The sequence below is a fragment of the Leuciscus leuciscus genome (genome assembly GCF_965113295.1).
Source record: "Leuciscus leuciscus genome assembly, chromosome: 4".
NCBI classification, from domain to species: domain Eukaryota; kingdom Metazoa; phylum Chordata; class Actinopteri; order Cypriniformes; family Leuciscidae; genus Leuciscus; species Leuciscus leuciscus.
Window position 1 is genome coordinate 51,685,210 of NC_138728.1, and position 14,623 is coordinate 51,699,832.

Genomic DNA, 14,623 nt, shown 5'->3' on the forward strand with positions numbered 1-14,623 from the left:
AAATGAAAAACGTCACGATTCCTTAATTTATTAGTATCGATACTTCTAAGAATGACCGCGTTCCAGATTTGTAAGGCCGGCGACACACTGGCTGCATGTCGTGTCCGTTTTTATTTCGGCTCCCATGTTAACTGCCTGCGTGACACACGCGTCTGGGCGCAGCTCGAGACGCGCGGAAAACGTGTGCATGCTAGAAATAGAACCGACGCCTATTTTTCACGCGACACGCAAGCGTTGGAAGCGTTTCCAGGCAACATAGAATAGGAAAAGATGTTTCTATGTCATTTTGACACAAATACATATTAATGTCATTTTGATGTTTGAAAGTTTTGACATAAATACAATATAAATGTAATTAAAAAAAATATTATCGATTTTCAAATATTGCACCTCTCAATACAGAACGAATTATTCTGTAGCCTATTTTGCCGTCAACACTGCCGACGTTGTCTTTGCTGCTATATATTTATGTTTAACATGAAGTATAGGCCTTCCACAACTCTCTCCCCACATGTCAAATATATCACCAATGAGGCTTATCATATGTTACCAATATTAAACATTGTTTAATATAATCGCTGTTCATATTTTTATTCAAAGTTCAGAATCAAGATAAAGCTCTTATGTTTCTTATGATAAATGAGATAATGCTGCTAAATTTATAAAAAAAAATTACCTTGAATGTCATTGCTCTAATTTATTTTTTATATTTTGATATTTCATATTTCATATTTTGTTCAAATGTTTAATATATCTGCTGTTCATTTATTAGTGTGTTATATGATTAGAATGTTGTACCGGTTTTAAAATAAAGCACAGCAATGATATTTGAGAGTGTTTCTCCCTTTTCAGGAAAAGTATCGAAAAAGTATCGAAATCGCAATACTTGACTTGGTATCGGTATCGAAACAATAATTTTGGTATCGTGACAACACTAGTGCAAAGACTGTAGTAGGCATTCACATTCAAACAAACTGAACTGAGTAAATTACACTTCCACACAAGGTGTAAAATTTACATATATGTGACTTCAACAACCAGATAGTTACATCTGGAAAATGAAAAAGTGTCCTCTCTGTCGGAGGGCATTTACCTCATGACTGGATAGCTTTCCCATCAGAGGAAACACATGAAGTGACCAGATAGCCTACGCATGAATGAAGTTTCTACATGCATCACAGTCATTTTAATATGTGTAGAATGTTTAATAATCACTCTATATACTTGGTTCAAATTTATAGCATTAACTATTGTGGCGAGCAGGACATGATTACTGATGAGCAACACCTGTGCAACGCACCGGTCTCGTATCTCTCACGGAGGAGCAGATGCATTAAAGAAAGAGCGACGATTGTGAAGGATGAGAGAGGACCAGGCCTGCACTGTTTATTTTTTAATTTTTTTTATTATGTGTGGGGGAAGTCGTCTGTGAGGGGCTGCCGTCTTTTTGTATTTGTTTTATTTTGTTATTAAAGTCTTTAAATGTTTGCCGGTTCCGGCCTCCTTCTTCAAATAACAATGAACTATATTACAAATATTTACAGCAGAACAAGCTTTAAGCTGTAAGTCAGTAACTTGTGTGCGCAGATGCGCAGTGGTTGTGCTAATGGTTTCTTAGAGCTGCACACTTTCATTGACTTGCGCAGTTTCATTCTCACACGTTAATAGTATTTATTTAATAAAACAACAAGCTGTAACTACAAAGAATTGTTAAATCAAAATGTAGATGTATGCAGGTGGGAGGTACTTTATCTGAATGAAATACATAAACTTTTTTTGCGTTTGCTTGCGTGTCAGCAATTAACCCTGCCTTAGGTTGGCGACCCCTGACCAAGATGAAAGTTACCATTAGGTTAAGAACAAATAAGCCTCCTTTGTGTTAAGCTGATCAGATCCTTTGTGAAAAGAGCAGTAATTTTTATGTTTTTCTATATTTATCTGTTTGGTCTGTGTCTTTGTTGTTGTTTTTTTGTTTTGTTTTGCTGTTGTAAGGTGAAGGCTGAAGTAAGTGAAATCATTTGTAGTGATATGGAACTGTTATGTGAATAAGACATGACTGGAACTACTTTAGCTGTGGGTTTACTCTAAAATAATTACACACCTTAGAAAGTTCATCAACCAATCAAAATGAAGCATTCAATTGTATAACTACAGCTAAACCTCTGTTAATTATCAATTAGAACTTTTGTAAATATATGAAAGAAATAAAGTCAGACTAGTTTGTAATAAGTGAAGATGTTAATGCTGTTTTTGGAGGGATTTAATCAAAACTCTTCCTGCTTCACATACTTAAGTTTCTCCAGTGTGCAGTTTGGATCCTGCCGTTTTTCAGAGAGCAGCCTGACTCCTGAATCGCCTGGGTGATTGAAGCTCAGATCCAGCTCTCTCAGGTGTGAGGGGTTTGAACTCAGAGCTGAAGACACATAACCACAGCCTTCCTCTGTCACCATACAGCCAGACAACCTACAGACACACACAGCAATAGTCCACATGACTTGAACATTAATGCCTATTTCAGCCATTCATTAGGTACAATTTATTTGTGACTGTAAAAAAATGTATTTTAGCAGAAAATTGCAGGGAGCTAATGACAATAAAACACTAGTAGTGACTAGTGATGTCCGGTTCGTGAACGAATCGTTCTTTTGAACCTTTTCTTTTTAGGAAACTGGTTGAGCCACTTCACCAAATCGAATTGAATCATTCTAAACAGTTCATGTCTCGACAATGTAATAAAGGATAATAGCTGACGGTCACTCCGACTCAAAAGTTTGGAAACACATTAAATGGTTTGTAAAACCGTCAAACTAAACATTTATTTGTTTTATTAATTTTGCAAGATATTTTCAGGAACAGTTTATTCAATTATAATATACGCAAACAAACTTTTGCCAAGGTTAAGGGGGCAAAGTAAATGTTTAAAATGTATTAATTAAAACAAACTTCGACTTTTTAGTTTTGTATATATTCAGGTTGCAGCAGTTCTCAGCTTGGGAGTAGACTCAGCAGTAGTACTGAGGATGCGTGACAGCATTCACCATCTGAACTGAAATGTTTCTTTCAGACAACTGATGCTGTGCTGATTAGTGATGGAACGGATCATGAAATTCACAGTTCCGATCATTTACAGCTTTTGAACCACGGATCGGATCATTTTTCGGATCAGTAAAATCTTTTTGTTGTTTCATTAATATTAATGAAACACATTACGGTACGTACCAAAAACTTTTAAGGTGGCTATGATTAAACCGCTTGTTAAAAAATGCAAATTGATCGTACAGAATTAGTCAATTACAGGCTGATCTTGAATATACCTTTTCCGTCAAAGATACTAGAAAAGGCAGTATCCTCACAACTATGTTCCTTTTTGGAAAGAAATTATATCTGCGAGGATTTTCAGTCAGGATTTAGACCGTACCATAGTACTGAGACTGCTCTCATTAGAGTCACAAATGATTTGCTCTTATCATCCGATCGTGGTTGTATCTCGCTATTAGTGTTACTCGATCTTAGTGCTGCATTTGACACTATTGACCACAACATTCACTCATTACTCTGCATGCTTAATACACCAACTACAGCTGGTCCAAAACACAGCAGATAGAGTTCTTACCAGAACCAGGAAGTATGACCATATTAGCCCCGTTCTGTCAACACTGCATTGGCTCCCTATTAACCCCCTGGGGTCGGCGGTCGCCCCGGAGATACCAGCTCGCTTTTTTTCTTATCAATACAAAAGAGACTCAAAATACAGTTGATTTTGATCTTACATATAAGTGTTGTACATCATTCAATCCTGTTAAGTATCAATTTTTTTTGTGTATACTCACAATAAAAACAAAGTGTTGTGCCTTTTGCCAAATAAAGAAAAATAAACATGATGCGAGTTCTGCCTTCCCTCTGTCAGTGAAGTCCATTCTGAAACACGTCCGAAAATGAACTGTAACTCAGCGAATACTCAGTCACTCAGGCATAAAGCTTGAATTCTCTTCTTTTAAATTGTTATATAAAAACAAATATTCTCAGTTTATATAATCTGTATGAAAAGAGAGAGATGTCAGTCGTTCTCATTTCATCTCATTATCCGCTAATGTGAACATGACCTCGGCGAGCGCATGCTATTCAAACGCAAATGATCTGAGTCAATCCATGCAAACGTGTCAACGCCCACATCAGCTCGATAAAACACATTAAGTTTAATCAGACTCATGTACTTTACGTCGTCTTGTGACGCTGTGAGGAATAATATTATCGTAATAATAATCCTGGGAAATTTACCTCAGAAGTGTTGGTTTAGTTTCACTTTGAGGAGCAACGGATCAAGCTGAGGACTGTGAATAGTAAGTTCTTTATTCTTAAGTGCTTTGTTCTAATCGCAATATGCTATAGTGTCTGTAAACCGCAAAAGACTGTTTAAATATGAATTGCGTGTCTGTATGTGAATGAAAGAACGGCACAGATGCACGCTGTTGTTTACTACAGCTGTAATAAACAACAGCGCTCATCTGTGCCATTCATTCACACTTGTCATTTTCACATTAACACATCTACTAGTTTAGCTTTTACCAAAATATATTGCTATACTGAGATGAGTAAAAATCGACTGAAATATGTTGAAATAAAATGTCTTTGTATAAGCAACGTATTAAACTGCAAATTAACATTTATATGCTAATATATAATAAAAACGATAGACCTATGTTACAGACTAAATATGAATGTTTAGACAAGATTCCGTTGATTAGTTTTGGATAGATTATAACGTTTTTACTGTAAAAAAGACTACTGTCACATCAAGTAAGCTTTTGTTCACCAATTGCTGCTCATATGTTAAATATATAGTATGTGATGTTTTCTCAGGTGTGAACCACAGCATTATTCATGATCATCCACAAACCTGTGGGAACGGATTGCGAAAGCGTGGGCACAGTTTACAAATCTGAGAGCGTGGATTAGGAACTCGTGGGTACAGTTTATTAATCTGTGGGCACGATTTGTTAAACCGAAGGAACAGTTACGAATTTGTGAGTATGATATAGGCTATGTGACTTGTGGTGTTATCTCGACAAAGCTGTTTGCATCATGGTAGTAGTCATTGTCGGGTGTGACATGTCCCTACCAAATGCAACTTTCATGATTGAATTAACCCTCTGGGGACTAAAAACGCGCCCCCGCGTTTTGCTCGTTTTTTTTTTTAGCAATGCAAAATAAACTCAAAATGCTCTGTTAATTTTGATCTTTCATTTTCATGTTATACATCAATCGATCCTGTTCAGTTTCTATTTTTTTTCTGTATACTCACAATAAAAATAAAGTGTTTTGCTTTTTGCCAAATAAAGAAAAATTAACATGATGCGAGTTCTGCACTCTCTCTGTCAGTGAACTCCAATTTGAAACGCGTTCGAAAATGATCTGTAACTCCGCGAAAATTCAGTCAAACAGGCAAACATACCCACGGGCATAAAGCTTGAGATCGCATCTTTTAAATGAAGTAATTTATATAAAAAACTAATATTCTCAGCTTCTGTAATCTGTATGAAAAGAGAGCGAATTTCGGATGAGTAAGTATTTAGTCTTACTTGCATTAGTTGACAAGCTATTCAATATAAACATGTAGCTTACATATTATACTGGGTGGACTATTTTCCACTTGCCATCCATAGCAGGCGTGGTCTGCGAGGATAGCGATCTGCCTTTACTTTTGTTTATTTATCGCTCACAATTGCTTTGTTTATAGCCGACTGATTATTTTTTTATTTTGCTCACATTGATTTGCTTAGAGCAAATTTAGAACATTTAGTTCCTCCACATAGAGGAATTACAATAAAATAGATTGAAAAACAAAACCTTTGAATCTCCTCTCATTCTTTGTTCAGGCTGCCTCACTTGATGGCCCATTAGCCATTGGGGGAGTGTCTATGTCACACCCCTGGTCTGAATCTCATTAATATTGATAGGCCATTACCACTCCCATGCATAAACCTCTTCTGACAAAAAAAACTGTTTTACAAAGTTTAAATCAATGTATTGTTTTATGTGAACGATTAGGCAGGATGATCTTCACATCATTTTGAAGCCAGAACTCGAAGCGACAACGTCCATTAGTCAAAAGTCTTGTGGACACATTCAGTATATAGTATGTGTTTTGTGGTCTTATTTCAGCAACTTTCATTACATTTTTTTCAATGACCACGCAGAAACATTATTCTCTTAAAAATACAAACATGTACATGCATGTTGCTCACATATTATGGTAGCCCCGTTTGTGCTATATAGAGTGAATTTACACCTTTGCCATTAATATGTTTATAAATAACTGAAAAAAGCACAAACGTCAGGGCATGTCAAAACATCCCAAGGGCCCCCAAAACACCTTGGTCCCCAGAGGGTTAATTAATTACATAAAATCATTATCCAGAAGTTAAAAATATATAGCTTACTGTATATCAGCAGTTGATGCTGTGCTTTTGCGACATCTTTTTCTCATGATATAGCCATGGCTATGAATTTTAAGGCGTTTTTCCACTGGGTTCGTTTGCTGCGGTCCGAACCCGAGTGCGCTAGTTCCCGGCGCCCCCTGCAGCGTTGGTCTGGTTTCACACTCAATTAGTTGTATCGAACCCAGGTGCGTTTGCAGTGATCTTACGTCATCGCAAACGCACACGGAAAACGCATGGAGAATACAACTCGACTGAGCATAGCTGTAATTTGTCTGTTTTTTTGGTGCTATTATGCACAACATAGTGAGAGACAACTACGTTTATGTTCATTACATGGTGTAATTCAGCACATATCCAGGGGACGCCGTGTTTCTGCTGCTCGCAGAAGATTTTTCACTGATGCGACAGTGATACGCATGCGCGGGATACTATACTTCCTGAACAAGCACGCACCCGAGTCCGTGTTGCTTGCACATTAACGCGAACCGCGCCACGGTTCGGGAGAAACCGAGCTCAGACCACCTCCTCCAGGTAGTCTCGGGTTCGGTACTCTAGTGCACACCCGGGTCCGATGACAGCGTTCACATTAGCGATTTTTCATGTGAACCGTGCCCCGGTCCGCACTAAACTGCCAGTGTGAAAGCGCCCTAAATGTTTCTGCTTTGAGTCTTATAAATTGCAAAAATCTAAATTTGTGTGCGAAAAAAAAAATATATACGTGAATAATGATCATTGATGTGTATTTTACTCGGAAGATGGCTTAACAACATACACTGCCGGATGGCAGAATTAAACAAATCTGATTACACCGTAACCTAGAGCACGTTAGTATCGCACATCTAATTTTGTTCACAATGACGTTAAATGCAGTAGCATTCAATGATCTGCCTCTGCTTAAAAACACTGATTGAATCAACTCCGCTGAGAACTAATATAGTCTTGTCTGTTGTAGTCCATATACCCCCGGTTTCACAGAAAAGGCTTAAACTAGTCCCAGACTAAAATGCATGTTGAAACTGAAAGCAACTTGCACTGAGATATCTTAAATTAAGTCAGACAGAGACTTGAGATCTTTTGTTTAAAGATGCACACCTGTAAGGTTTTTAAAAAAAATAATTTAAGGCACGTTTATAAAAGCTACTTATGTCCTAATTGAACTAAGGCCTAATCTTGGCTTAGTCTAAGCCCTGTCTGTGAAACCAGGCCATTGTGTTCCAGTTCATTTGTTTCACCACTCTACAGGCAGGACCAACCTACGATTGTAAGTTGATGACTATGAAGGTAATATGATGCCATAAAGAATCGCTTGCGCAGTGTAAGATTTGTGAAAGTGTACATAAGATTGCAAGCGTAAATTAAATTTGCATGCGCAAGAGAAGATTTGTAAAGGTGTAAATCGCCTTTCAAGTGTAAGAAAAAATATTTGCAGCATTTAACTGTTATTCCTAATTGTAATTCATGTATTGTGAAGCTGCAGCTTCATGCTAACGCAAAATAAATAGGATCTGTTGTCTTCTGACTTCCATTTATCTGCGCTTACACTTTTGGCACGGTTTTTGCGCACAAGTACGGTCAAAAGCACTGCAGGACTTCACTGCAGGACTGCAAGCACTACACTTTTACCTGCGCTTCCAGTTTTGGCTCGATTCTGTCACTCATTGAGTTTTGCAAGAGAAGAGGAGGGCGGGTCCAATAAAATGAGCTTCTCGCTGGCTCTCGATGTACTCTTATCTGATTGGTTCAATAAACACTGCAGTCACTAGAACACATCTTTATCTTCATTATCTATTATCTACTTTTAATGCACACATACATGTTAAATAAATAGATAAACAAACAAATAAATAAACAAATAAATCATGATTGCTTAATAAGCTGTTTATTAAAGGTCCCATGACATGCTACTTTTGTAGGCTGTAATATAGTCCTTAGTGGTCCTTAGTACTGTATCTGAAATCTCTTTCCAAAAATTCAGCCTCGGTGCAGAATTACAGCCACTACAAGCCAGTCCCAGAATGAGCTTCCTTCAGACGGGCCGTTTCGGTGTCTGTAGCTTTAAATACTAATGAGGAGGAGAAAGGCGGAGGGTGGGTGTGGCCTTGACCATCTTGCGGCAACGGTACCATGCATGTTTGTTTATGTTGGATATATTGCAATGGCACGGAGACACGCAGTCGTTCAAGCATTTCAGTTTGACCCAGAATCTGATCCAGATGGAGAAGCAACGGATGAAGAAGTTGCAACTCAGCGGCTCCAGCAGGACGTTTCCGAATGGTTAGTTTAAAATATTATGTCTGGATACGGTACTTTATTCGGATGGTTTACAGTTATCATCATGTAGCTAACGCTAACCTACTGTTGCCTTTTCATGAGAGATCTGTAACGTCTGTAATTTATCTTATTACAATTACATCATGCTCTGCGATCTTGAAATGCGGATATCGCGCGCGCCATATAACCAACAGGAAAACGGTTATCCAAATAACAAAGAAATGTACAACACTCGCGTTACAGTATGTGTAACTTGATGCTGTCTACCTTTACATTAGCGCAAGTAACTGCATAGCTAATGTGACAGCCACATTCTATGTGTAAGAAGCTAGGTAACCATAAACAGTAAAGCAACACACTTATATATAATTTGTTGACTTACTTGTCCGACGTTCAGCAAGCCCAGCTCTGTATTGACCATTCGATGTTCATTTGTACATCCAGTTATTGAGCAATTATTATGCTTCGCTCGCTCAAAAGCCATGATATCTCTCGTGGACAAACTAAAATCGCGCGTGCGCGTTCTACTTCCTAGCTCATTTTCTCATGGGCGAGAAATATTCTCTGGGCGGGCAAAGCAGAGAAAGGGGAGGTAACATTTCTCCTTATGACGTCATAAGGAGGCGATTCAAGATCAGCCCGGTTGAGCTTCCATTTTCTCAAAGGCAGAGAAAAATAGCAAAAGCTCGATTTACACCGATTAAAATGTTTAGAAACTTGGGGACCATATACAGGCTAGGGGAACTCATATTAATGTTAAAAAACCTCAGAAAGTGGAAATTTCATGTCATGGGACCTTTAAAGCACCATTAGGCTGATTAAAGGAATAGTTCGCCCAAAAATGAAAATTCTGTCATCATTTACTCACCCTCAAGTTGTTTCAAACCTGTATGAATTTCTTTTTTCTGCTGAACACAAAAGAAGATATTTTGAAAAATGTCGGTAACCAAACAGTTGATGGACCATGGAAGTCAATGGGGTCCATCAACTGTTTGGTTACCGACATTTTTCAAAATATCTTCTTCTGAAATTTAATATATTATATGATCTGTTACACCACTGAGCTGATGTTACACTTTTCAATCAAAACATTTAATACACATTCTTTATGAAATAATACCATTCTGATGCAGTGTTTTTCACATCATGTCTTTGTTCATGGTATTCAACACTCAATTATATATTTTGAAATATTGTCTTGGTCGCACTGTCAATATTGATTCTGATTAGTGATTACTTCCGTGTGACTGATCAAGCTATTTTATGTATCTTGTATGAATAAAAAAATGCTTTCTCTGTGTCCAGATTCGACTAATGAAAAACTGATACTAAATCTAAACTCAACTTTGACAAAATATTACTAATTATGTCTGAATAAAAACCCAGCAACCAGGGAATATACAGCATCTTATATATAGGGCTGTACAGCCATCTAGTGGTTACATGATGGCATTGCAGGTGATAAATGGTGCATAATTTAGAGACGCTCTTAAAATACACGTTAAAGGGAAAAAATATTATTGTAACTCATTTTAGTAAAATAATAATAGTAATTCTGGAATCCTCCCAATCAGTAGACAGGTGAAATTATGCATGCAGTAATGCAGATACAAAAAAAAATTTCTTAACACACCAGCTCGAAATTCAGTATGGACTCATATAGCCTAATGGTGCACAGGCTATTAAGCAATCATGATCTATTTGTTTATTTATTTACCATGTATGTGTGCATTAAAAGTACCATTTCGGCAAAGAGAATGTTTCTGAGCCAAATGAAGATAAAGATGTGTTCTGGTGACTGGCGTGTTAATTGAACCAATCAGATAAGAGTAAACCTAGAGTCAGCAAGAAGCTCATCTGATTGGCTACATGAAGAAGGTGGACCCACCCTCCTCTTCGCGCTTGCAAAACTCAATGAGTGAGAGAATCGAGCCAAAACTGTAAAATGTACACAAGTCATTTAGACATTTGCAACAGTTTATTTTTTTACACAAAGTTTGATTTTACGCAATGAATTTTATGCATTTTAATGATTTTATGCAATTAATTCAGCATGACACGCAAGCGGATGCCGTGGTAATGAACAACCTGAATTAAATGACTAAAAATGCAGCGTGAGTTATATATTTCTAACTCCAAACAATTGGCCACTGAATCAGCTGATAAAATCTTGCTTTGATTCAATGCGTGATTACAACTTGTCACTCAAATGAACCGTTCGCATTTTACTGATGCAAAAGACGCGCGCATGCATACGCACTGAGAGGGAGCGCGGCGTGTCGATGTTCACCGGGCTATGGTAAAATAATGACGCAGTTACAAGGTGTGTATAATTTACACTACTTAGTCAACACTAACAGTAGCTGCTGTTCGGTTTTCATAGTTCTCCTAGTCACTTATGAACTTGATGAACTTGACGAACTTGACACTTCTGAACTTCTCTTGATTAAAGCTCTAGGGTTGCCAGATATCACAAAAAGAGAAAAACAAGCCCTTTAAATCACAGTATAAAAAGCAGGCATGGCAAAAAATTTACCGGGAAACATTTAAACATAACTAGCATTTACTAATATCCTACCAAATTAAAAAGAAGTAACTAACTTATTATGAATAGAATAGTTCAATATAAAATATTCAGATATTATAAACTGATTGATGAAGTAAAGCAATAGATTGAAAAATTATTCAGCAACACTTTATGTAAAGTTTAAGTGCACATATGAGTTGTATTTAATATCAGTCAGTAAATATTTACTATATTTAGCTATTAAAAATAGTTTACCAAAGAAATAATTTACAAAAAAAAATAAAAATTCTCGATTTTTCGAGAATAACTACATATATAAATAACTATATCGTGAAATATATCATACCGTGAAATAAAATGAGTCATACCGTGAAACAGAATTTTGGTCATACTGCCCACCCCTATCTAGATGAATGGCTTGGGTGTTCTTTGTAGTTTTTCTTTCCTCCGTATTGTTTTCTGCCGCTTTTCGTTTTTACTTTCTCTTTCGCAGGTGACGTGCTGATTGATTTGTCTCTGCTGTCAATCATCTGAGAGGAGGGTTTTAGCGTGCTGACGTCAGACAACGAAATCCAATTATACTGTTACCGGAAGCACGGGAAACTATAAAAGGACACGCAAATGCACTAGAGGAAGTGGCCCTTTGTGTGTGAATTTGACCTGTGATTGTGCGCTTAGTATTTTCTGTTATGCTTGTTTTGTTTTTGTTGGATTTTATTTTGATTTATAATTTATCAAGCTTTGTTAGTGTGTTTTGATTGTCATGTGAAATCAAATTACTTTGCCGTCCTATTTCCTTTATTATTGAATATTTGAGAGCGGTAACGCTGTGTTTGGGCTGGATAGAGGAAAAGGGATAAGTAAGTTATGTCACGTGACGTACATTGTGCACACTTAGTTCTGATTTATTTTTGTTTTGACAGGTAGAGTAGGGAAGTATACAACGTCTCGGACGTCGAAGACTTTTCTTTCTACATTTTTCTTTTGTATTAGATAGGTTAGGTGAAATGGGTTAGAAAGATTATTTTTGTTGTATTCTTTTCTTATTTCTCACACATACACACACACACACACACACACACACACACACATACATACATATATATCTGTTTGGCCGGTCACTGCATATAATAAATTTGTTCACATGTTCTGCTGTTTATCGATGGTCTTATTCACTTTCCCAGTGTTTTAATGACAATGGTGCTGAGGGGTGGATTAATGTTCCCCTTCTAATTTCCTAGACTTTTAAAAACAGTGAAGGGTCTTAACAGTTTAATATATATGCAAGAGAATAGACAAACCAAAGTGTAGTAGCACACACACGGAACACAAAGGATGTGAGAGAGCTCCAGAGCCGTTTGATCTGACACTTGGGGACACAGGCTGTGGAGACCACCTCAGGTGCACACCCAACGGGACGGCAGGCGAGACGAGATAAATGACAGCAAGCGCATGGCAAGCTGTACAATTCCTCGCCTAGGCATCCTGGGCACAGCAGCAAACAAAGGTGAGACACAACGACACAGCAAAGGACCATTAGCACAAGACGATACACACAAAATGATCCCCTGACAACAAGGGACAGACACAGCAGAGAATATAATGGAAACGGAATAAGCAACAGGAGAGGGAAATCAGCTTGTGATCTGTGCACACCTGCGCTGAATTATCAGTACTATTGCCCAGGTCACGAGATGCAGGAAAATGACAGGACGTACACAGACAACAGGTGATAGCCGATGATGCACCCTGAACCGTGATATTTTTCTCTTGTTCTGGCATTCCATTGAGAGCAGATGCCAAATCTGTGACAAAATCATTTAATGTGATAATATTTCATTATTTATTTTTTTTTACAAACATTTACCTCAGCATCTCCAGCTGACAGTTTGGACTCTTCAGTCCATCAGAAAGAAGCTTCACTCCAGAATCCTGCAGGTCATTGTTACTCAGGTCCAGCTCTCTCAGAAAGATGTTTGAGGATTGTAGAGCTGAAGACAAACTCTTACAACACTGAGCAGTGAGATTACATGTGGGAACTCTGAAGAAGAAAAACACAATGTAAGTGCATACAGAATAAATCTTAGCGGTGTGATATTTAATAATTAACTTGTTGTTAGGACTGGGCAAAAAAATTGTTTTAACATTTTTTTTTATGTGGTTGATTCAATATCAATTCTCAAAAGCCACTAATTGAACATAAGATCTTGTCCACTAGATGTCATCCTCTTATTTACCTAGCGTGTAATTACAGTGGTGATCCTGTAATTCATTAAGTGTTGAACATGGCAGATGAAGGTGTGGCTTTCAGTTTAAAAGACATTTCGGACAGTTGAAGGAACTGTCTCGTCACTGTCCCGATTGGACAGTCGCATGGTCACAAAGTTTATCATTTGCACACATTTTCAAGCCTTGCCAATTTAAGCATTCAAGCGAAAGAGAACTCATGCTTGTGTGTGAGAAGTTTTGTGCAGCTGCACAACAGTGTGCAAATAATAAAATTAATTCTCTTTTAAATCTCCTTGCACTTAAATGGACAAATTCACACAAATTTATCTTAAAATGCCCTCCTTTGCGAGTATCCAAGTAAACACAGCTGTATGGCTTAAGTAAACAGTAGAGAAAGAATGTATGTGCTAATATTCCTGCTGTTGTCTGTGTTATTAACCCTCTGAGGTCGGCAAACGCGCCCCGCGTTTTGCTGGATTTTCTTCACATTGTAGCACAATAAACTTAAATTACTCCGTCATTTATGGTCATACAGAAAAAAGAAATATAAAAAAAGAATCTGTGATATTTCTACTTTTGTATGTGTCCACTTACAATCAAATCAACATTGTGCTTTTGTAAAATAAAGAAAATAAACAGGGTGTGCGTTCTGCCTCTCCGTCGCGGTGAACTTTTTTTTTCTTGAGCTCGTCTATTAAAGGACAATTCCGGTATTTAACACTTTGAGTCTATTTTGTAATTTGTTTTGGATGAACAAGAGTGGTGGACAAAGAAATTTTGACAATGGTTCCTGTCTCGACTTCTTGACTATTTTAGAATTGCCCATGACCGCTTTAGAATGGGAGTCTATGGCCATGCACAAACATGCCCTTAAAACAACCCTTAAAGTTCGTTTTCAAAACTGTGCAACTCACCGAGTGGTTAGTGCTGTTCGTTGATGTTCCAAAACAAGTAGCGTAGCGAAATACAGTTTCTGTCGTGTTTTATTTGGCATTTTGTAAAATCCCATATATATATATATATATATATATATATATATTAACATATCTTTATTGCGAGGATTAACCCCTTGAGATGAAACATCTCGTTTTCAAGGGGGTCCTCCAGTATTTCAAAGCAAAAAAAGAACCAAAACAGCAGAGCAAATATCACGATC

General features: G+C 37.4%; 2 protein-coding genes across 7 annotated transcripts in view; one reads left to right on the top strand and one right to left on the bottom strand.

Annotated features, from left to right (window-relative positions):
* Positions 1 to 14,623, bottom strand: part of LOC309496969 (protein NLRC3-like) — a 213,465-nt gene that overhangs the window by 177,606 nt on the left and 21,236 nt on the right. For 3 of the 6 annotated variants that reach the window (XR_014205301.1, XM_082167168.1, XM_082167170.1), the window contains exons 6-7: positions 13,106 to 13,279; positions 2,290 to 2,463 (exon numbers count right to left, since the gene is read on the bottom strand). Coding sequence is in view for 5 of the 6 variants with exons in the window: in XM_082167168.1 (XP_082023294.1) it covers positions 2,290 to 2,463; positions 13,106 to 13,279 (348 nt within the window). In the remaining variant the exon portion in view is untranslated. The remainder of the gene's footprint in view (positions 1 to 2,289; positions 2,464 to 13,105; positions 13,280 to 14,623) is intronic. The other 3 variants (XM_082167167.1, XM_082167171.1, XM_082167169.1) reach the window with 2 other exon arrangements.
* The window catches only part of LOC309497034 (uncharacterized protein), a 221,368-nt gene that overhangs the window by 131,496 nt on the left and 75,249 nt on the right, over positions 1 to 14,623 (top strand). The gene's annotated exons all lie outside the window — the stretch shown is intronic.